General features: G+C 41.6%; 1 protein-coding gene across 5 annotated transcripts; it reads right to left on the bottom strand.

Annotated features, from left to right (window-relative positions):
• Nucleotides 1-85: 85 nt before the first annotated feature.
• TBX19 (T-box transcription factor 19) lies at nt 86-14796 on the bottom strand. Of its 5 annotated transcripts, XM_064644322.1 has the most exons (10): nt 14475-14535; nt 14161-14390; nt 7969-8233; nt 5835-5969; nt 4972-5033; nt 3799-3860; nt 2939-3127; nt 1843-1975; nt 1073-1136; nt 86-991 (listed from the first exon to the last, which is right to left on the bottom strand). In XM_064644322.1, exons 2-10 carry the CDS (start codon nt 14355-14357, stop codon nt 902-904), a joined length of 1197 nt encoding a protein of 398 aa, XP_064500392.1. In that variant the 5' UTR covers nt 14358-14390; nt 14475-14535; the 3' UTR covers nt 86-901. The 5 variants fall into 5 exon arrangements, with proteins under 5 accessions (XP_064500392.1, XP_064500390.1, XP_064500391.1 ...); XM_064644320.1 differs by lacking the exon at nt 14475-14535 and adding an exon at nt 14586-14796 and having other exon boundaries at nt 86-1136; XM_064644321.1 differs by lacking the exon at nt 14475-14535 and adding an exon at nt 14586-14796 and having other exon boundaries at nt 86-1136; nt 14161-14387.
• Nucleotides 14797-16444: the final 1648 nt, after the last annotated feature.

Raw genomic sequence — 16444 nt, 5'->3', positions numbered from 1 at the left:
GAGCTGCTTTAAATAGCTCATAGTTTGTTAGGTGAAAAAGACTGTATGTGTGTTCAAAACTTGGAGAGGCAGTGAGAAGATAATACACCGTTTATTCATATTTTATTTGTATTCCACACCTGGAGCAAAGTGGAAATGCAAGCAGAATATTTTTTTCTATAATTCTTTTCCCCTCCACCCTTTCAAAAATAGCACATATTGGAAACACTGGAACTTTCCATTTCAAAGACTGTGACACCAGATTCTAGATGCTAAACTAGCTGCCCTTAGCCCTGCTGCTACAATGCAGCCATTTTCTCAGCTTGAGTGTGTGCACTATCCCTACGGAACACAAACAGCAAACAAGAGCTCGAGAAGGGAAGGGGACAGAGCACAATGTATGCAGGTGGCACAAGGATGTTAGACTAATTTCATCCCTTGAAGGGTTTAATCTCAGGTATTGTGAAAACCTTCATATAAGAGATTCAGAAAGCCTTTAAAGCAGCAATGTCCCCTCAAATAACCATTTGTGAACTTGATCACAGTTTCCACTGGACTTGACTATTAGTTACAGAAAAGGCTTCTAAAATGACATGCAAATATCCAGCTGCCATGTCTGCTTCACTCAGTCCCATGTCTCTGACCATTTTTAATGTGGTATAGAAGCAAAACTGACTAAAAAGATTCTTTCTGGACATCATTCTGAATGATGCATAAAGGTTACAGTAATAAGCAGGTTCTCATAACATTTCCTGCCTTTGCATTTTGGCTTCACTGGCACACAAGAGATACATTATGGAAAGTGATGTTTGATGAAGTCATTTTTCTGCATACCTTCGGCTCTGTGCTGCAATTCTAGGGGATCGTTTGCCATTTGTGTCAGTCTTGTTTGGCTGAGCTTCCCTCCTGACCTGCCTCTCCATTAAAAGGAGTGTAAGGATGTCCACGCAGAGTCGGCTAGTCTGGCTAGACTGCTTTCCCCTTGTGTTTCCATGCTGCCAGACACCATTCCCTGCAGAGGGATTTGGACTGATGATGAAGCTGGTAAGGGGACATTACCCCTTAGAAACATGCTTGAAGGGCTGCTGTTTACCTCGCTTCCCGGGTTGGCAACATTTACAGCACTGTTGCTCACTGTCCACAGGCAAGGGTAGTGGCTGGAAAAAAAGCAGTACAGATTGAATGACTTATTTCAAAGCATTTTCCCCTCCATAAGACTTGCCATGATAAAGCCAATTGCATTATCAGCTATTCAAATTGAGCTACTAAACTAGATCAGCCCTGCAGATCTTAAGTGAAAAATCACCGTCACATCTGATGACCTTGGACAAAGGCATGGAAAGAAATAGACAAATAGATATGAGGTTTCAAAACTTTAAGATCTTTGTTGTGAATGCTTATAAAGTTTTGAGAATTGCAGCTGATTTTCCTGGCACCTAAGTTAGAGAAGAAATGTGTGCGTTCATTTGGGGAAAAGAAGGGACAATATCTGATAATTAATTGACTCTCAAGGTCTAAATTCCATCCACTCCTAGATAGGTTCCTCATTTCATGCAGGAGAACAGTGAGGAATAAATGGAGAAAAGTAATTTAGCTTTTCACAGACTGTAGATACCAGCGTTCTCTGTGGCTGTTCCAAGATCCTAGTTTTCAGCAATGCTGGGGAAAAATTAAGCTCCCATTGATTTCAGAGCAGGAGATAACTAGCTTGTCAGAAAGATCTGTCCAGGAATCTTGATTTTGGCACTTAGGACATGTTTAAAATCCCAGACACCAATTAAAGCTTGGGACAAAGTGTGAATCACTAGGGCAGTCATAAAAGCCTCAGTGCTCCTCATACCAGCAATTTTCCTGTAACCTTACCTGGGTCCAGGGCTGGCACCTCCCTTCGTGTGTGGCACTGAGAGCAAATTAGCATGTGGGGAGGATGGCAAAGTCCAGCTGTCATGTCCTGAGAATACCTGAAGATTGTTGCTGGAAGTCTCCAACAAATTAACTGGGGAGGAAAAAAAAAAAAGCAACAAACAAACCCTCAGAAACATTGTCTTAAGGCAACAGAATATGGGCAGGCCTGAGGCAGCAATCTGATCATGAGGTTCCCAACCATAGGTAGAAAGACAAAATTCCTGTGTTCATTTGGAGAGTAGCAAGGTGCCATTGTAATTCCAGGTTTGATTTCTGAGAAGGTACAGCATGACAGACATATGATATGCATTTTTGCAAGCCTGAATAATAGTTTTTCATTAATAATTTACATATATCTGGCAATGTTTTGATACAGATTTCCTTATAATTCGAGGTTAAATACTTAATCAAGTTTTATAAATATTGCCCCATCTCTTGATGTAGGTCAGGTTGGATGGGGCTTGGAACAACCTGATCTTTAAGGTCCCTTTCAAGTCAAACAATTCTATGATTCTATGATAAATATTTCCATTAAACAGGAATTCTTGATAAATTATAATTAGCAAGCAGATTACTTTATCCTTACTCTTCTTTCTGACCAACTTTTTCTGATCGAAGTAGAACCAATTTCTGAAACTCAGGGCCCAGATCTAGAAAGTGAAAGGGACTCAAAAGATGTTCTGCCAATACCCAAATGCCTTCATCTCACATCAGCTCCTATCATGTTCTTGAAAGGTTCTTTGACTTGAGAGCTCAACTGCATCACGGCATGACATTGAAAGAAGACACGCAGTGCTCTTTTTGTATAATTGGGAGCTACACTTAAAGCAAGGTCATACACTCTCATTTATAATTAACAGTTACAGTGCACCCAGCTCTTTGTACCTCTTGTTTTGCAGCCTTAAACATACTCAGTGCATGAAGGGTTCAGTCCAGATCGTTACAGACACACATCGTGCTCTTTCCTAGCCTCAGCTTATGTCTCAATGCTTGTGCTAACCTAAAGCAAGGGTCAGGCAGGCAGAGGAAACAAAGCAATGTTTTACAGCAGTACCTGTAGGTGAATGACTTCTCTGCATGTAGGGAGGTGGGTATGGAGCAGCCCGATGGCCCCGCAGTGCTGAATACCTCTCACAGCTGTGGGGAGTGTGTGGAGCTGGCAGAGGCAGAGGCCCACTGTACTGATAATTAGAGCTTCCCGGTGCACACATTGCATCAGGGTTGGAAATCAACCAGCCACCCACTTTGAGGGGAAAGAGAGAAGAAAACTATTATTATTGCACAAAAATGCTGCAATACAATTAAGAAAGCAACTGGCCTTGCAGAACTACCCGTGCCTCAGAAATACCAGGTGAGTCCAAGACACTGGTTTTCAGGACAACTGACAAAAAAAATCAAAATGCCCCCCAAAAAACAAAATGCCCCAAAAGCCCCAAACCACCAACCCTAAAAACAAGACCTGAAAGCAACTACCAGAACATATCACAAACACCAAAGAACAAATGAAAGAAAAAATATCATTAAAACAAACAAAAACTCTGCTCCCCCCATTTTTACCTGTTTACCAATGAAAGATAATTTTATAGGTGGCAAAAATATTGACAGTTACAAATACAAAATAAAAAAAGGGGGTAAGACAGTAAAAATGTCGTATATCATCTTGATTCTAGATTCCTTTTAATACTGAAAAACTGGATCACAAGGAAAATGATCCCTCTGCAGAACCTTTCATATTGTTTTCTACTGTGAGGTTTCTTCAATCTTCTTTTTTTTTTTTAAAGGGTCTCTTTCTATGAACAAAATTTGGCACTCAGTAAATGACTGAGCCAGTTATGAGCCAGTTAAGTAAGTCGCAGGTTGCCAGCACCCATCATACCACACAAAACTTCCAGCTGACATGAATAAAAACCTTACTGTGAGAATATGTCATATGTTGACCTTCAGAGACTGTCTCTGGAGCATCCTTAGAATGATTTCTGAAAAGCAAAATATTTAGTGGTAAAACTCATTGAAAAATCACAAAAGTTATAAACAGAACTGTTCACTAAGAATTGGAGAAGTGAGTTAAAAAGAGGAGGAAACCCATCTTCCTTAACTACTTGCTAGGCAGCAGTAGACCTTTCCACATTCTGCCATAAAGGAAACAGGAACTTACATTTCACAACATACACAAAAATGTTTGTAAGTTTGTGCCATATCTGGGGGCTGAACCTGGAGTTCTAAATCTATCTGTGGGCACCATTCCTTCTTGCAGGCCTCCTCCCCAGACCAAGGCAGGGCTTTGCCTCCTGCTCAGCCAGGCAAGCTGAAGGCAGCATTCCCACTTCTGCAACTGCAAACCCTGATGTTGAGACACAACAGCTTCTTAAGTGATGAGAGGAATGAAAGGAAATACAGATTCTCCTTCAGGCACGTGGGGCACTTCACGTGTCAAAAGACACAGCAGGTCTAAACAAAATCTGTTAGCAATTATGGGCTGGAATGCATCATTTGGATGCCTCTCTGCAGTAAAACAGATGATGCAAGCAAAATTTCAAAAGATAAACCACAATTTGTTTCCAATGGAAGCATCTCTGACATCTTACATATGTACATCTTCGCACCCACGGGTTACTTTTAATGAACACACCATACATTATCGCACAGTTTTAATAACAGTAGTGTACTTACAGTTACAGTGCAATTTCATTTCAGTTATGCTTTTTGACATCTGCAGTTAACTTTTATTCTCCCTGACCTATCAAATTACAGGATTCACTGGAGTGCAAGTACAATTTAGTGACCATATGCCGAGTATAACATTACTGGGGAAGTTCACACCATCTCATCTCAGACTTCCCGTGCAGACAGCGCTAAGTCCTAGAATCCCCAACAGAATATTCACCCATTTCAGACACTATTGTAATAATTATACAGATTCTCCCCACTAATATCAGTGGAGAAACTCTGGATTTAAAACAGCAGAAACAAGATTCAATTATGCCATTTTTCTTTCATATTGTGATGCAACGGTTTTAACCATATCAGCAGCAAAATGCTACTGATAAAAAAACAAAAGAGCTACAGAGGAAAAAAAGATTAACTCACCTTTCCTTTGCATCCAGGAATGCTTTGGCAAAGGGATTATACTTGATTTTGAGAGCTGTTATCTTGAGTTTACAGAAAACAAAGCATGTTAGTGAAGGCAATTTGGAATAGAAACTTTATAAAACATCTTCCAGAATAATCTTAAGTGAAACTTTCTGGGTTAGCCTAAAATAAACCTCCACACTTTATGTTTTCCAGGGCTAGTTAGGAGACAGTTTTGCTCATTGCCGAGAGCTGTGTACTTATCAGTGCCACAGGCAGAACACCAGTTGGGGCAGCCTGGCATGAGTTAGTCTGGCAAATCCTGTGGGATGGTGGACCATTTCAAGAGTTTAAACACTAAATTCCCATCAAGTATGAATAAAATCTGCAGCAATACTAGCTAACAGATGTGACACGGGAGTTAGCAATTCTCACAGTCCAAAGCATACATCAATTACATTTTCAGGATTGGGAAGAAATTTTTCCATGGAATATTGTGCTGTTACACAATTTTATGTACTATAAGGAGCAGGGAGAGAGAGGGTTATCATTATAACTATCAGTTATTGCTGGAGAAAGATATTGGACTTGACTGTAGGGCTGTAGGGCTCTTTGTTTTTTTCCAGTAAAGGATTGGGATGCCAGGACAGATGGACCAGTCTGGAACAGCTGTGGCAGGATATTAAGCTAAGCCTGGCTTAGTACTGCAGCCAGACTCCAGATTAGTCAATGTTCTACTGCAGAGAGACGACAGAGTATTAGACTGGATGGAACATTACACTGATGGGGAAACAAGAAAAAAGCAGGCTGATCATGTAGATAATAACCTTTTAATATATCTCATCAATGGTGACCAAGAGCACAGTGTGGCATCCACCCACCTCTTCATTTTGGTAGGCAGTCACAGCTATGAACTGCGTCTCAGGGAAGGAGCAGTTCATCACCATCCGGTGGGGGCCTCCCACGCGAACTATGTGTACCTGGGGCTCATATTTATGCAGGGAGTTCAACATTATCTGCAGAAAGCAAAACAGAGAGAAAGACACCACTCTGGTATCTCACAGCTGCTCTTTTGCTCTGGCTCGATAAAAGACCAGATGTCACTGTTAAACCTCCCCATCAGTGATTATTGAAACAGGACAGGTACCGTCTTCTCAGAATCACAGAATAAGCAGAGTTGGAAGGGACCCATAGGGATCCCTGCACAGGACCATCCCCAAGAGTCACACCACGTGCTGGAGAGTATCAGCTAAATGCTTCTTGAACTCAGACAGGCTTGGTGCTGTGACCACTTCCCTTCCCTTATGAAAACCACAGGGCTGAACAGAATGAGACTTCACTGGACTTGTATTTAAAGCTTTTTATACAGCAGCATTAGTGTATATTTGTATCAGCAGCTATGGCCCTCAAACCATTGGGCTTCCACTGCAGCAGAGGCTGCTGAAACAGATCGGGGCACTCCCTGTCCTACTTCTACTATCTGAAAGACTCAGGGAATCACCATCACAGAAAGTGGGGCCAGGAGGGAGCTGAGGGAGTCACGTAGTCACCTCTCTGGGCAAGATGAAGTGTATCTAAACAAATCTTGGCAGATCTCTCTAACCTGGCATTAAAAGCTATGAATAGCATTGATTCTGGGCTATTAAATTAAATTGTTTTATTATCTCTACTTCAAGAAAAAGATTTTTTTTTTGTTTAATCTATACTTTGCAAAGTGATGTATGCATAGATACATTGATACATACATACATATATATAAGAAAGAACACAGCTATTAGCATAAAGCACCGCTAGTCAGCTACTACTTTCTAATACTATCATATAATGGGAAGCTGAAGCACAGAATGGGGACATGGTTTACCTTAACACTGTTGTCAAGATTTCAGAAGAAAACAAGGGAAGCTTCAGTCATTTGTTATTTGGTGACTGTTGTCTGGGCTCTGTTTCTCATATGGCTTTTCCTCCCCTGCTTTCTACTGTGTTCCTCTCCACTTCATCATATACACATACCATGTTCCCCTGTACTTTTTTCCCAGGGTCTCTTCGACCCTCCAAGTTTCCTGTAGCTTTTTTTTCCTCCCATGCATATTTTTTCTGAGGTCCTGGATGCAAGAAAAGCATTTGCAAGCTCAGATCCTGTTCTATGCTGCATAGTCATTCTTGCGTGCTGGTTCCATGTATGACTTATGAAAAGTCATCTCATCTTCCTGTTCTCCAGTCTGTAAAAACTGAGATAATTTCCTACCTAATTAGGGTACTAGGCTTATGGAAGTACCTCACAAACCTAATGAAAATAACAAATAGAAAATGTATAACATTTACGTGGAAAAAATTGATTCTGGGTTGACAAGTATCATCCACTGTAGGAGTTTTGTACTAAACAAATGAGCAAACAAAAGGTCTTGTGCAACATTTTTCCTTTAGATGCATCATCAAAAATAAAATATGAAATAAAAGTAATTTCCCTGTTTGCATTTTTAAGGGGTTCAAAGAGAAAGTCACTTATTTCTGGTACATGTGGTTTCTTTCCAAAGGCCAAAGCTGATTCAATAGAATATTGATAATTATCATGATGCAGAAGCAGACATAGCAATTATTTCATTTAGGAGCAGCCTTTTATTCTGCTATCTGACTCCTGCCAACATTCCACTTACACCAAACAGCATTGGGGAACACAACAAAAACCTAATACCCGTGGCCATTTTTCCCCTCTTTCTCTGAAGTCCTATGTAAAAATCCCCAGCACACAAGACCAACTCTGAAAAGCTCCCTGATGATTAAGTAAACCACAGCACTCTGTCTCTCTTAACATCAAGAAGTCCATTAAAATCTAAAAGTGCCAATTAAGGCCTGTTTATCCCTGTTTACATTTGGCCTCCAGAGAATAATTGGCATCTGTGGGTGAAGAGGCCTGTAAGGGCTTCTATAATTACATAAATGCACCCTTGATATTTCTTGATTGGTAGGTGCTTGCAATTGAAGCCAGGAGGTGTATGTGGAAACATCAGGCCATACCTGCCCACTCCCATTGAGCTTGTTGGTAAGTTTGACTTTGCTGAAGGAAATGGCAGCTTTCATCCAGTGGGCCCCAAAGTTGGGAGAGTCTGGGTGGATGTAGACGCAGCTGTGGTTTGGTGGCTCTGGTTTCCCAGCTGGCACCCATTCTCCATTGATGTACTTCCATCGGTGGCCATCAGTCGGAGCAAAGTCCAGCAGGAAGGAATACATGGCATTTGGGTCCAAGCCTGACACGCTGATCTTCAAAACGGGGAACATCCGCCTGGCCAAGGAAACAAAAAAGGGAGACATCATTGGAAAATGGTTTTGAAGACTCTCCTCGGTATGTTTGTGTCCAGATGCTCACAGAATAGTTGAGTGTAAAATATATCCTTCCTCACTCCCTCCTTCTATCCAACTGAAGAAGTCTCTTAAAGGTTAATATTTTATTTTATTTTAGTTCAATCATTTGGAAAAAAACTCATCTTAAAGTAGGGCACTAAGGTCTTGATCATGCCAAGAATTATGAACATAATGAGGTGTGTATAGGATCATCAGAATCCATGGGATCTGGACATGGTAAATACATCCTTAGGTGTGGAACCAGAAAGAACAAACAGCTTTAAACAGAGCTGAAAATGACTGAGAAGGTGGAGCTGAACCACAGCTTCACTGCAGAATCCTATTAAAAAGTGCACTTTGGTGTTTAGACTGACCTTGTTACACTCTACCATGATCTGTCCAGTGGCCAAGTCCCACTTTGACTGACTCTGGATATATCCTCTGAAATCATCCTGCACTCTCCAGCAATCAGGACTTAATACTAATGAGGTATTCAACGGACACCAGTTAGATTTATTGACCACACTACTTTATACAAAAAAGTTTTCTTTCTTCCTCTGAAGAGATGGTCATATTCTAGAATTTTGTGAGCAAAGTCAGTCAGTTCCCTCTGTCAGTTCCCATGGTTCTTGTGTTGTTCTACCCAACATCTCCCACTTGAGTAGTGATTTCCAGGTAGCACTATTCTAAATGCCCTAATCTGCTACATTTTCCTTGTCTAAAAAATTTTCTTTACATTATCAGGGTTGTGTCATGTTGGTATGGCATGACTTAAATTTAATAAAATGCCTTTTTACATAATTTTCCATTGTTTTCCACATATTTCATTACTCTTTCATTCAAAGTACATCCTAAATTCTTAATATAGGGATATATTAAAAAGTTTGTAGTTAGCTGAAAATTTTTTTCTCCCTTTCTTAAGTGCAACTATTCACATACTGTCCCATTCCAATCATATAATTATCCAGTTTGAGAAGTTCTGGTTAAAATCCTTGCCGTTGTACCTTGCACTTGGCAGTTCTTCCAGTAATTTGGTCCTGTACTTCCATATTTCTTGACCTCATCTGCTTGATCAGGTTCTTCTGCTTTTAGTTCCATCTTACATGCAATGTTGTCCTTTTCTAAGCTCTAAACATCTATCCAGCCTTCCACGATCTTGTGCATTTAAAACTAAAATCCTACCTGTGCTTAGCTGGAGGAAAATGCTCCTTTTGTGCTTAAAGGTCCATGCCACCTTTCCTCAATCCCCTTTTAACTATTCTTTTTTCTTTTGTAAAATAGATTTGCTGGAGCTCACAGCTTGACTTCCAGCAGTGTTCTGCCTGTCCCAGTGCTTGTGACTGACGCCCGCACAGCTTTGAATTGACACCTCTGTGCCTGAAAGTCTGCAGCAAAAGAGTTAGTAAATTCCAACAGTTTCAGGAACTGGGAATAATTTGTGGTCAGAAGAACAGAGGAGTCTCCCAACAAAGGTATCCTATTCTTAGCTTGTCAAGGAACATAAGTAATTGCTGTTATGTATCACCTCCAACATTCTTCTCACATGAGTCACAGGCCTTCCTGCCCCAGACACCTCTACACTGACCTCTCCCGGCAACTGGCATTTTTCCATGACACATTTTTATGGGCAGGCCAATGAATCTTTGAGCTCCTTTTCTCTATGGGCGCAGGGAGACTGGTTACACCAAAAAAACCACTGCAATAGCCTGAGGTTTGTGGCCATGGGGCTAAGGTGGCTCTCTAGGCTTAGTTAGGCCGCGGTGCAAGACACCCAAAATACATAAAGGAGCTGAAACTCCAGGCTCTTTCGAGTCTTTGCCCCTGCACCCATACTCTCTTGTGACACCCAAATACAGATTGCTAACAATCATTCTCCCATGACATCCCACTCACCACCTACCCTTCTGGGTACTTTTATATAGTTCTTGCTGTATATATTCAGCACCTTCTGCTGACAGGAAAAGACAGGATTTCAGAAATTTGAGATTTTTCGTCTAATATTGATAATTGGTGATGTAGGGTCAGTGCAACACTGAGGAAGATATCATAGAATAATTATAGAAACATAGAATGGTTTGGGTTGGAAGGGGCCTTAAAGATCATGCAGTTCCAAACCCCTGCCATGGGCAGGGACACCTTCTACTAGACCAGGTTGCTCCAAGCCCCATCCAACCTGGCCTTGAACACATAAGGGATGGGGGACCCACAACTTCTCTGGACAACTTGCTCCAGTGCCTCACTGCCCTCAGTAAAGAATTTCTTCCTAATATCTAATCTAAATCTGCTCTCATTCAGTTTAAGGCAGTTACCCGTTGTTGTATCACTCCATTGCTGTCTAAAAAGTCCCTCTCCAGTTAGAGGATTTATATGCTACATGTATCTTTCTGACCAGGATGTACCAGCCACCCAATTGATGCGATAAAAAGTATGGATGCATTGCTCCCTCCATCCCTTAGACCTTCTACAGTTGGTCTTCAAAGTAACACATTTAGATATATAGATGAAATTGAATTAGAGGGGAAAATAAATCACATGAAAATTTAATTTCACTACATTTCTCAGGGCTATTTCTGTTACATACAGGTTGCTAATTCCTCTGCCCACAATGCAGGCTTCTCTGCCTTTCTATTTGAGAGGCTCGAGTTTATCCCCAAAGGACCTATTGACCAATGCCAGAAGAAAATACAGTCATCATCAACTCTAACCTCCTACAGCACCAAGATTATAGCATTTCCCTGTGTTAACCAGCTTCCCTCACAATTAATGCCTGCCTTGCTTGGACCAGCATGTCTTGACTGTACAGATTTAAATGATGGAAAACTTACCATGGAGAACTTGTTCAGCGGATTAAAGTGGCTTTACTGCTAATATCTGTCTTTTAGCCTGGCAAATGGTGATTTCTCCAAATTTGTTTCAGTCAGAATGTTTGTTTCAATGATCAAGTAGGTGCACATGTGACCCCCATTACTGCAACAAATGCGAACTTCAGCCTCTTGAATTTATTTAGAGCAGATCTGCTACCATTACTCCACAGTACAGAACTTGAGTGGGAAGATGTTTGATACATCTTCCCTTGAATGTGCAGGAACCAGTAAAGCTGCTTTAGCATTTAAGCCTGCAAAGGCCTTCTTTCCCCCTACTCACATTTGCCTTCATTGATCCCCTGTGGATTGTTCCCATCAGAGGAGATCAGTGCCTTCCTGCCTCCGGACAATAATAGGGATTGCAAAGTCTCAGGATGCTGCATACCTAATATGGTATAACCACTGAGACAGAAAACCTACTCAATCAGAAAAAAGAGCGTTTGATATTGAAGTGTCAGTTGGATACAACAAATCTGAGTAAAATCGGAGATGGTTTCCCACCGTATCAGCTGCAACCATTGGGATGTATTTTGCAATAAACCACGTGGTTTAATTTTAGTGATGTCTATCCTGGTCAGAATGTATCTATCTTCCCCGTGTACCTAGACATATTGCTAGGGCAGGTGATTATTATAATGAATTATAATACAGCCACGGAGACAAATCTGTGTACAAACACTGAAGATGGTTCATCTAACTGTGGCATTTTGGGACCCTTAGTACCAATTAGAGATGATGGAATAAGAGCAGATAGAACTGTGCATGTTAGAATTTGATGCCTGAGGATCACTAGTCAATTAGACTTTCATTCTCTGGGATGCTCCTGGATCAGGTTTCGGTTTAATTTCTGGGTTTTGCTAACAACATGTCCATACCAACTGTTTTAGTTTTCACACACAGTAAGTTTAGACCAGCTCTTCTCTTTCATAGTGGAACACGGTTTTCAAAAGCATTCGTATACCCTTCAGCAAGAATGATTGAGTTAGTTATACTGATTGAAGCAGCAGCAGCATAAGGTCAATATTTTTTCTACTGAGAATCCCTCTGGAGACAAGAATTCTGAACCTGAAAAAAACTCAGCACTCATAGGAAACTGTCTCAAGTTTGTCTATTTTTGAATAGCCTGGACTTGTTCAGAGATCTTTGTTGCAGGCCACAGTTTGTATTTCCTTTTTTTTTTTTTGGTGCAATAATGTGATTTTTATGAAAGATACTTTCAGAAACATAAGGGATCCTTTCTCATTGTCCCTGATGCTACAGTAACTTTGGTAAAAGGACTTATGCAGATGACTGTGTGACATACATCTGTAGTTTGTTATTTTGATCATAAAGAGCCTATTCCTGCCCCCACTGACATTACTAGAGATGTCACGGGTTTTAGAAAAGGTAGAATCAAGCTGAGAGGGCTTAGAATAACAAAAATAAGGCAGCTTACACAATGAAATAAAAAGTAACAACACACGTTCGGATAGATTTCCTCATCATCATAAAAAGATTTTGTCTATGCACTCACCCTGACATTTTAGAGGGAACTAATATCACAATGCAGTCATGATTTATATTAGCTGGGAGGAAAGAAACTGAAAAAAGCCTGTTGGTAAGGTGCAATTCTTTGCACCAATTTAATGAATTTTAGGCAAACCCTTCTTACCTCATTTTTGGTCACTTCTGCTGCCAAGGAGTCAGTTTTAACTACTGTATACTAAGAGTAAGTCCACTCAGAAGTTTGCTGTAGCCTAACAGCAGTTTTTAAAGCAATTTAAATGAAGCAAAAGCAGCTTCTCGGTGTAAGGAGAACCTCAGCAGCAGATTTCTATCACTGTAGTTTATAAGAGGAATCAGAATGGCAACAGGTACTGTTACCCAGGAGCTGGTATTTTGGGCAGGTAGCTGTTGTCTTACCAGAGTAACCCTGCTGAGCCGACAGACTAGATTTTTCCTTTTTACTGCTTTCACCTATGTCCCTTGTCAAACTACAGCCAACAGTAATTTCATCCACAAATTCTGCTAAAATGAAGACTGCAAAATCAATGAAAGTTCACATGAGTAAATTTCCATCTCTTAATTCCTCTCTCATATGTGGATCTCCTGAGAGGTCTCGCAAAAGAAACGTATGCATGTTGGGGGGTGGGCATGGGAGTTGCAGCAGAGGGTACATTAAATGAAAACCTTAGTGCCACTGTACTGGCAAACCTTTATTTTAGTAGCTGCTTGTCTGTTATGGGCTGGACTCTGCTGTCAGCCCAATTCAGAGCAGAACCTCTGTGGAGAGCCTCCCTCAAGCCAGTGCCTGGTTCAGAAAGAGTATCCTTCTTGACAGGTTTTGCACTCTTTTCCTGTGCCTTTCCATGTTCCCCAAATAGTAAAATATGTTATCCATTAACATCACAATATTTTGTCTTTCTAAAACTATGTATGTTAACCAGTATTCTGCACTGGTTTCTAAGGGCACCAGCAAAAACTATGGTGCCATGCTAGTGTGGGACCATGCATACATACATACCACATAGAACACAGTTTTATTATACCCCATTCTAGTACAGACTGCTTGTAAAGCTGTTAATATCCAAGGCCAGAGAGATGAAAACTGCAGCTGGGATAACAGCACCAATCTGCTTCTGTACAGTAATTTGAGGTCTACAGGTAAGGACTTGCTAATAAAGGCTGGTGGTTATTAGCACAAAAAGTCATTCCAAAGGTTTTGAGAGGTACATCTATTCCCTTGCAAAAGTTCCCTTTTTGTGCAGCCTTAAGTCAGTCAATATATTTTTCCAGCATGTTTCAAAGCAGGAATAATGGGTGGCAGGAGTGGTCTGGCAGTGACCAAAGAGGAGCAGGGACACCCCATTTTGTTCATATGCTGGTTTTAGGGGACTATGAGGATGCAGTCCCCTAAAAACTGTTGTGTGCTCATTGCAGTTCTTTCGAGTCTGCACACACAGTTTATTATTATAGCACTTAACCCCCCTGGCTGTCACCTACACTCAGCCCACAGATCACTCACCTGCCGTTCTTGGTCACGATCATCTCATTAGTGACTTCCCTGAATCTCTGCCAGAGCGTCGCATCCTCTAAGACAACCTGGAGCTGTTTCTCAGTGGGGTCGCCTTTGTCTCTCCCAGCCCGGAGTTCACTCTCCACCACGCTGAGCAGCCTGGAGACGGTGCAGTCGCTGGGTTTTTTGCAGCCCAGGTCTGCCATGACGACTTTACTGCCAGAAACTTCAGGTAGCTGCTGAAAAGACAAAAATAATGAGCTACATAAAAAAAAAGCCAAGTCAGTTCATTGGGCAACGACTGACAAACATGCTCTCCTCACTCTTTTGCCACTGACAAGCTCTTTCCTCTGGAAGTCCCAATGGGCAGTGACACCAGCGTGTGGAGGTTTACGCACACGCTCCACACAAAAAGAGGACTATCTCCTAATTACCTGTCAGACAGTCAGGTGGGTGGCAGGCTGATGACTCAATTGGCTGCCTTGAAAGAAGAGTCCTCCATCCAAATTAGCATGCTTTTATCTTTTTTCAACCTGAAGTGGGTCTAATTGTTCTGCTTGAGAACCAGGTTTCCATTAATGAAAATTGTTTCATTTCCAGACTGAAACAATGCATGGAAATTGCATTCACGCTGGTGCGGACTCTGACTGAAGGAGCTGGTAAGAGTCAAGATAGTTACACAGAGAAGGTAGTCTTAAAATATTTTCACAGGGCACGTTGAATAAATGCATTAACCTCATTCCTCTACGTTCCTAAATCAAAATGTAATAGTAAGAGACCGTTCTGCATTGAGGCTTCAATGCACAAGGAGAAGGTAGCACCCCTAGAGATTACACTGTTGATGCATATTTTGTCCATCCTTTGGTCCCACTGTCATTCAAAAAACTCTGCTGCACCTTACAAGTGCTGAACTTCCCTCTGGCTGCATTTCCAGGGATAGACTCCACACTTCTGGGGCTGAGTGTGAGCTTAACTGCCTGAGGTCTGGCATTGCTGACCCGCTTAAGGTCCATCTCATACAAAGGCTTGCTCAGCATCCTTGAAACAGGCATTCCCTCTGAGACCTTCTCTGACAAGCCTAATCCAACAACACATACTCCCCACAAAGAAGCCACCATTTTACTGAGAAGTCCAACAACTTCAGCATTCAGCCAAGGATGTGAGAGACCTGGGTTTAGTTCCATTCGAGAGGGTTAAGTGGAGGCCCTGCGAATGCCAGTGACCTGTAAATACTGGACTTTGGCATATAGCAAGGCATTTGAGTGCCTAACTTCTCCTGATACATCTATCTCTGGTAGTGTCTCTGAAATTTCTGGTCTGTTGGACATAAGAGAGTCAGGGATTTGATTATGAAAATGTAGTGTTGGAGGTCATTTTTAGAGAAATATACTTTTTGTGTACTAATTGAGAACTTTGCATTCTTTTAGTTCAATAGCCCGTGTTGAAATTCTATGCTTCTGACTCTTTAAATCCATCATTTGACAAGGCTCAACAAACAGATCTCACAGTTAAGAAGCTGAGAGATACTATCTACCTAAACAGCAATGGCCAGAGCTTGATGGCACCTTATTTGGCAACAAGTCCTACTACTAATCCCTCAAGCCCTCCATGGAGTAAGGATCCTGCTTGCAAATCCTCAACACTTCACAGCTGCAGGTGTGCAGCAATGTGATGTTCTGCAGAACGGGAGGCTTTAGGAGAGAATCCTCAGTTCCCAGAAATGTCATCACCATTGGAAGATGCAAGCTAGGCAAGTCTGAGGTATTTTCTCTCCTCTATTCTACTCTTGGAGTAGGACTTAGACCTGCCAGAACGAGTCCAGAGGAGGGCCACCAAGGTGATTAGAGGGATGATGCACCTCTCCTGTGATGACAGGCTGAGAGAACTACAGTTGTTCAGCCTGGAGAAGGGAAGGCTCTGGGGAGACCTCATAGCAGCCTCCCAGTACTTAAAGGGGGCTGATGAGAGCTGGAGAGACTATTTACAGGACAGTGTAGTGATAGGACAAGGGGGAATGGCTTTAAACTGAGAGTAGGCTGCCCCATCCCTGGAAGTGTTCAAGGCCAGGTTAGATGGGGCTTGGAGCAACCTAGTCTAATGGAAGGTGTCCCTGCCTATGGCAGAGGGTTTGGAACGACATGATCTTTGAGGTCCCTTCCAACCCAAGCCATTCTATGATTCTATACTGCCTCCAAACTTCACTCTCTAAAATCCCTTCCCTCTCTTCCTTTCTTAATTGTCAACTCCTAACAAAAATACCTAGATTATTTTAATCTATCAGCAAGCTCACATT

The sequence above is a fragment of the Pseudopipra pipra genome, chromosome 2, assembly GCF_036250125.1.
Source record: "Pseudopipra pipra isolate bDixPip1 chromosome 2, bDixPip1.hap1, whole genome shotgun sequence".
Lineage (NCBI taxonomy): Eukaryota > Metazoa > Chordata > Aves > Passeriformes > Pipridae > Pseudopipra > Pseudopipra pipra.
The sequence above is the reverse complement of the archived record's forward strand: the minus strand, read 5'-3'. Positions and strand labels throughout refer to the sequence as shown.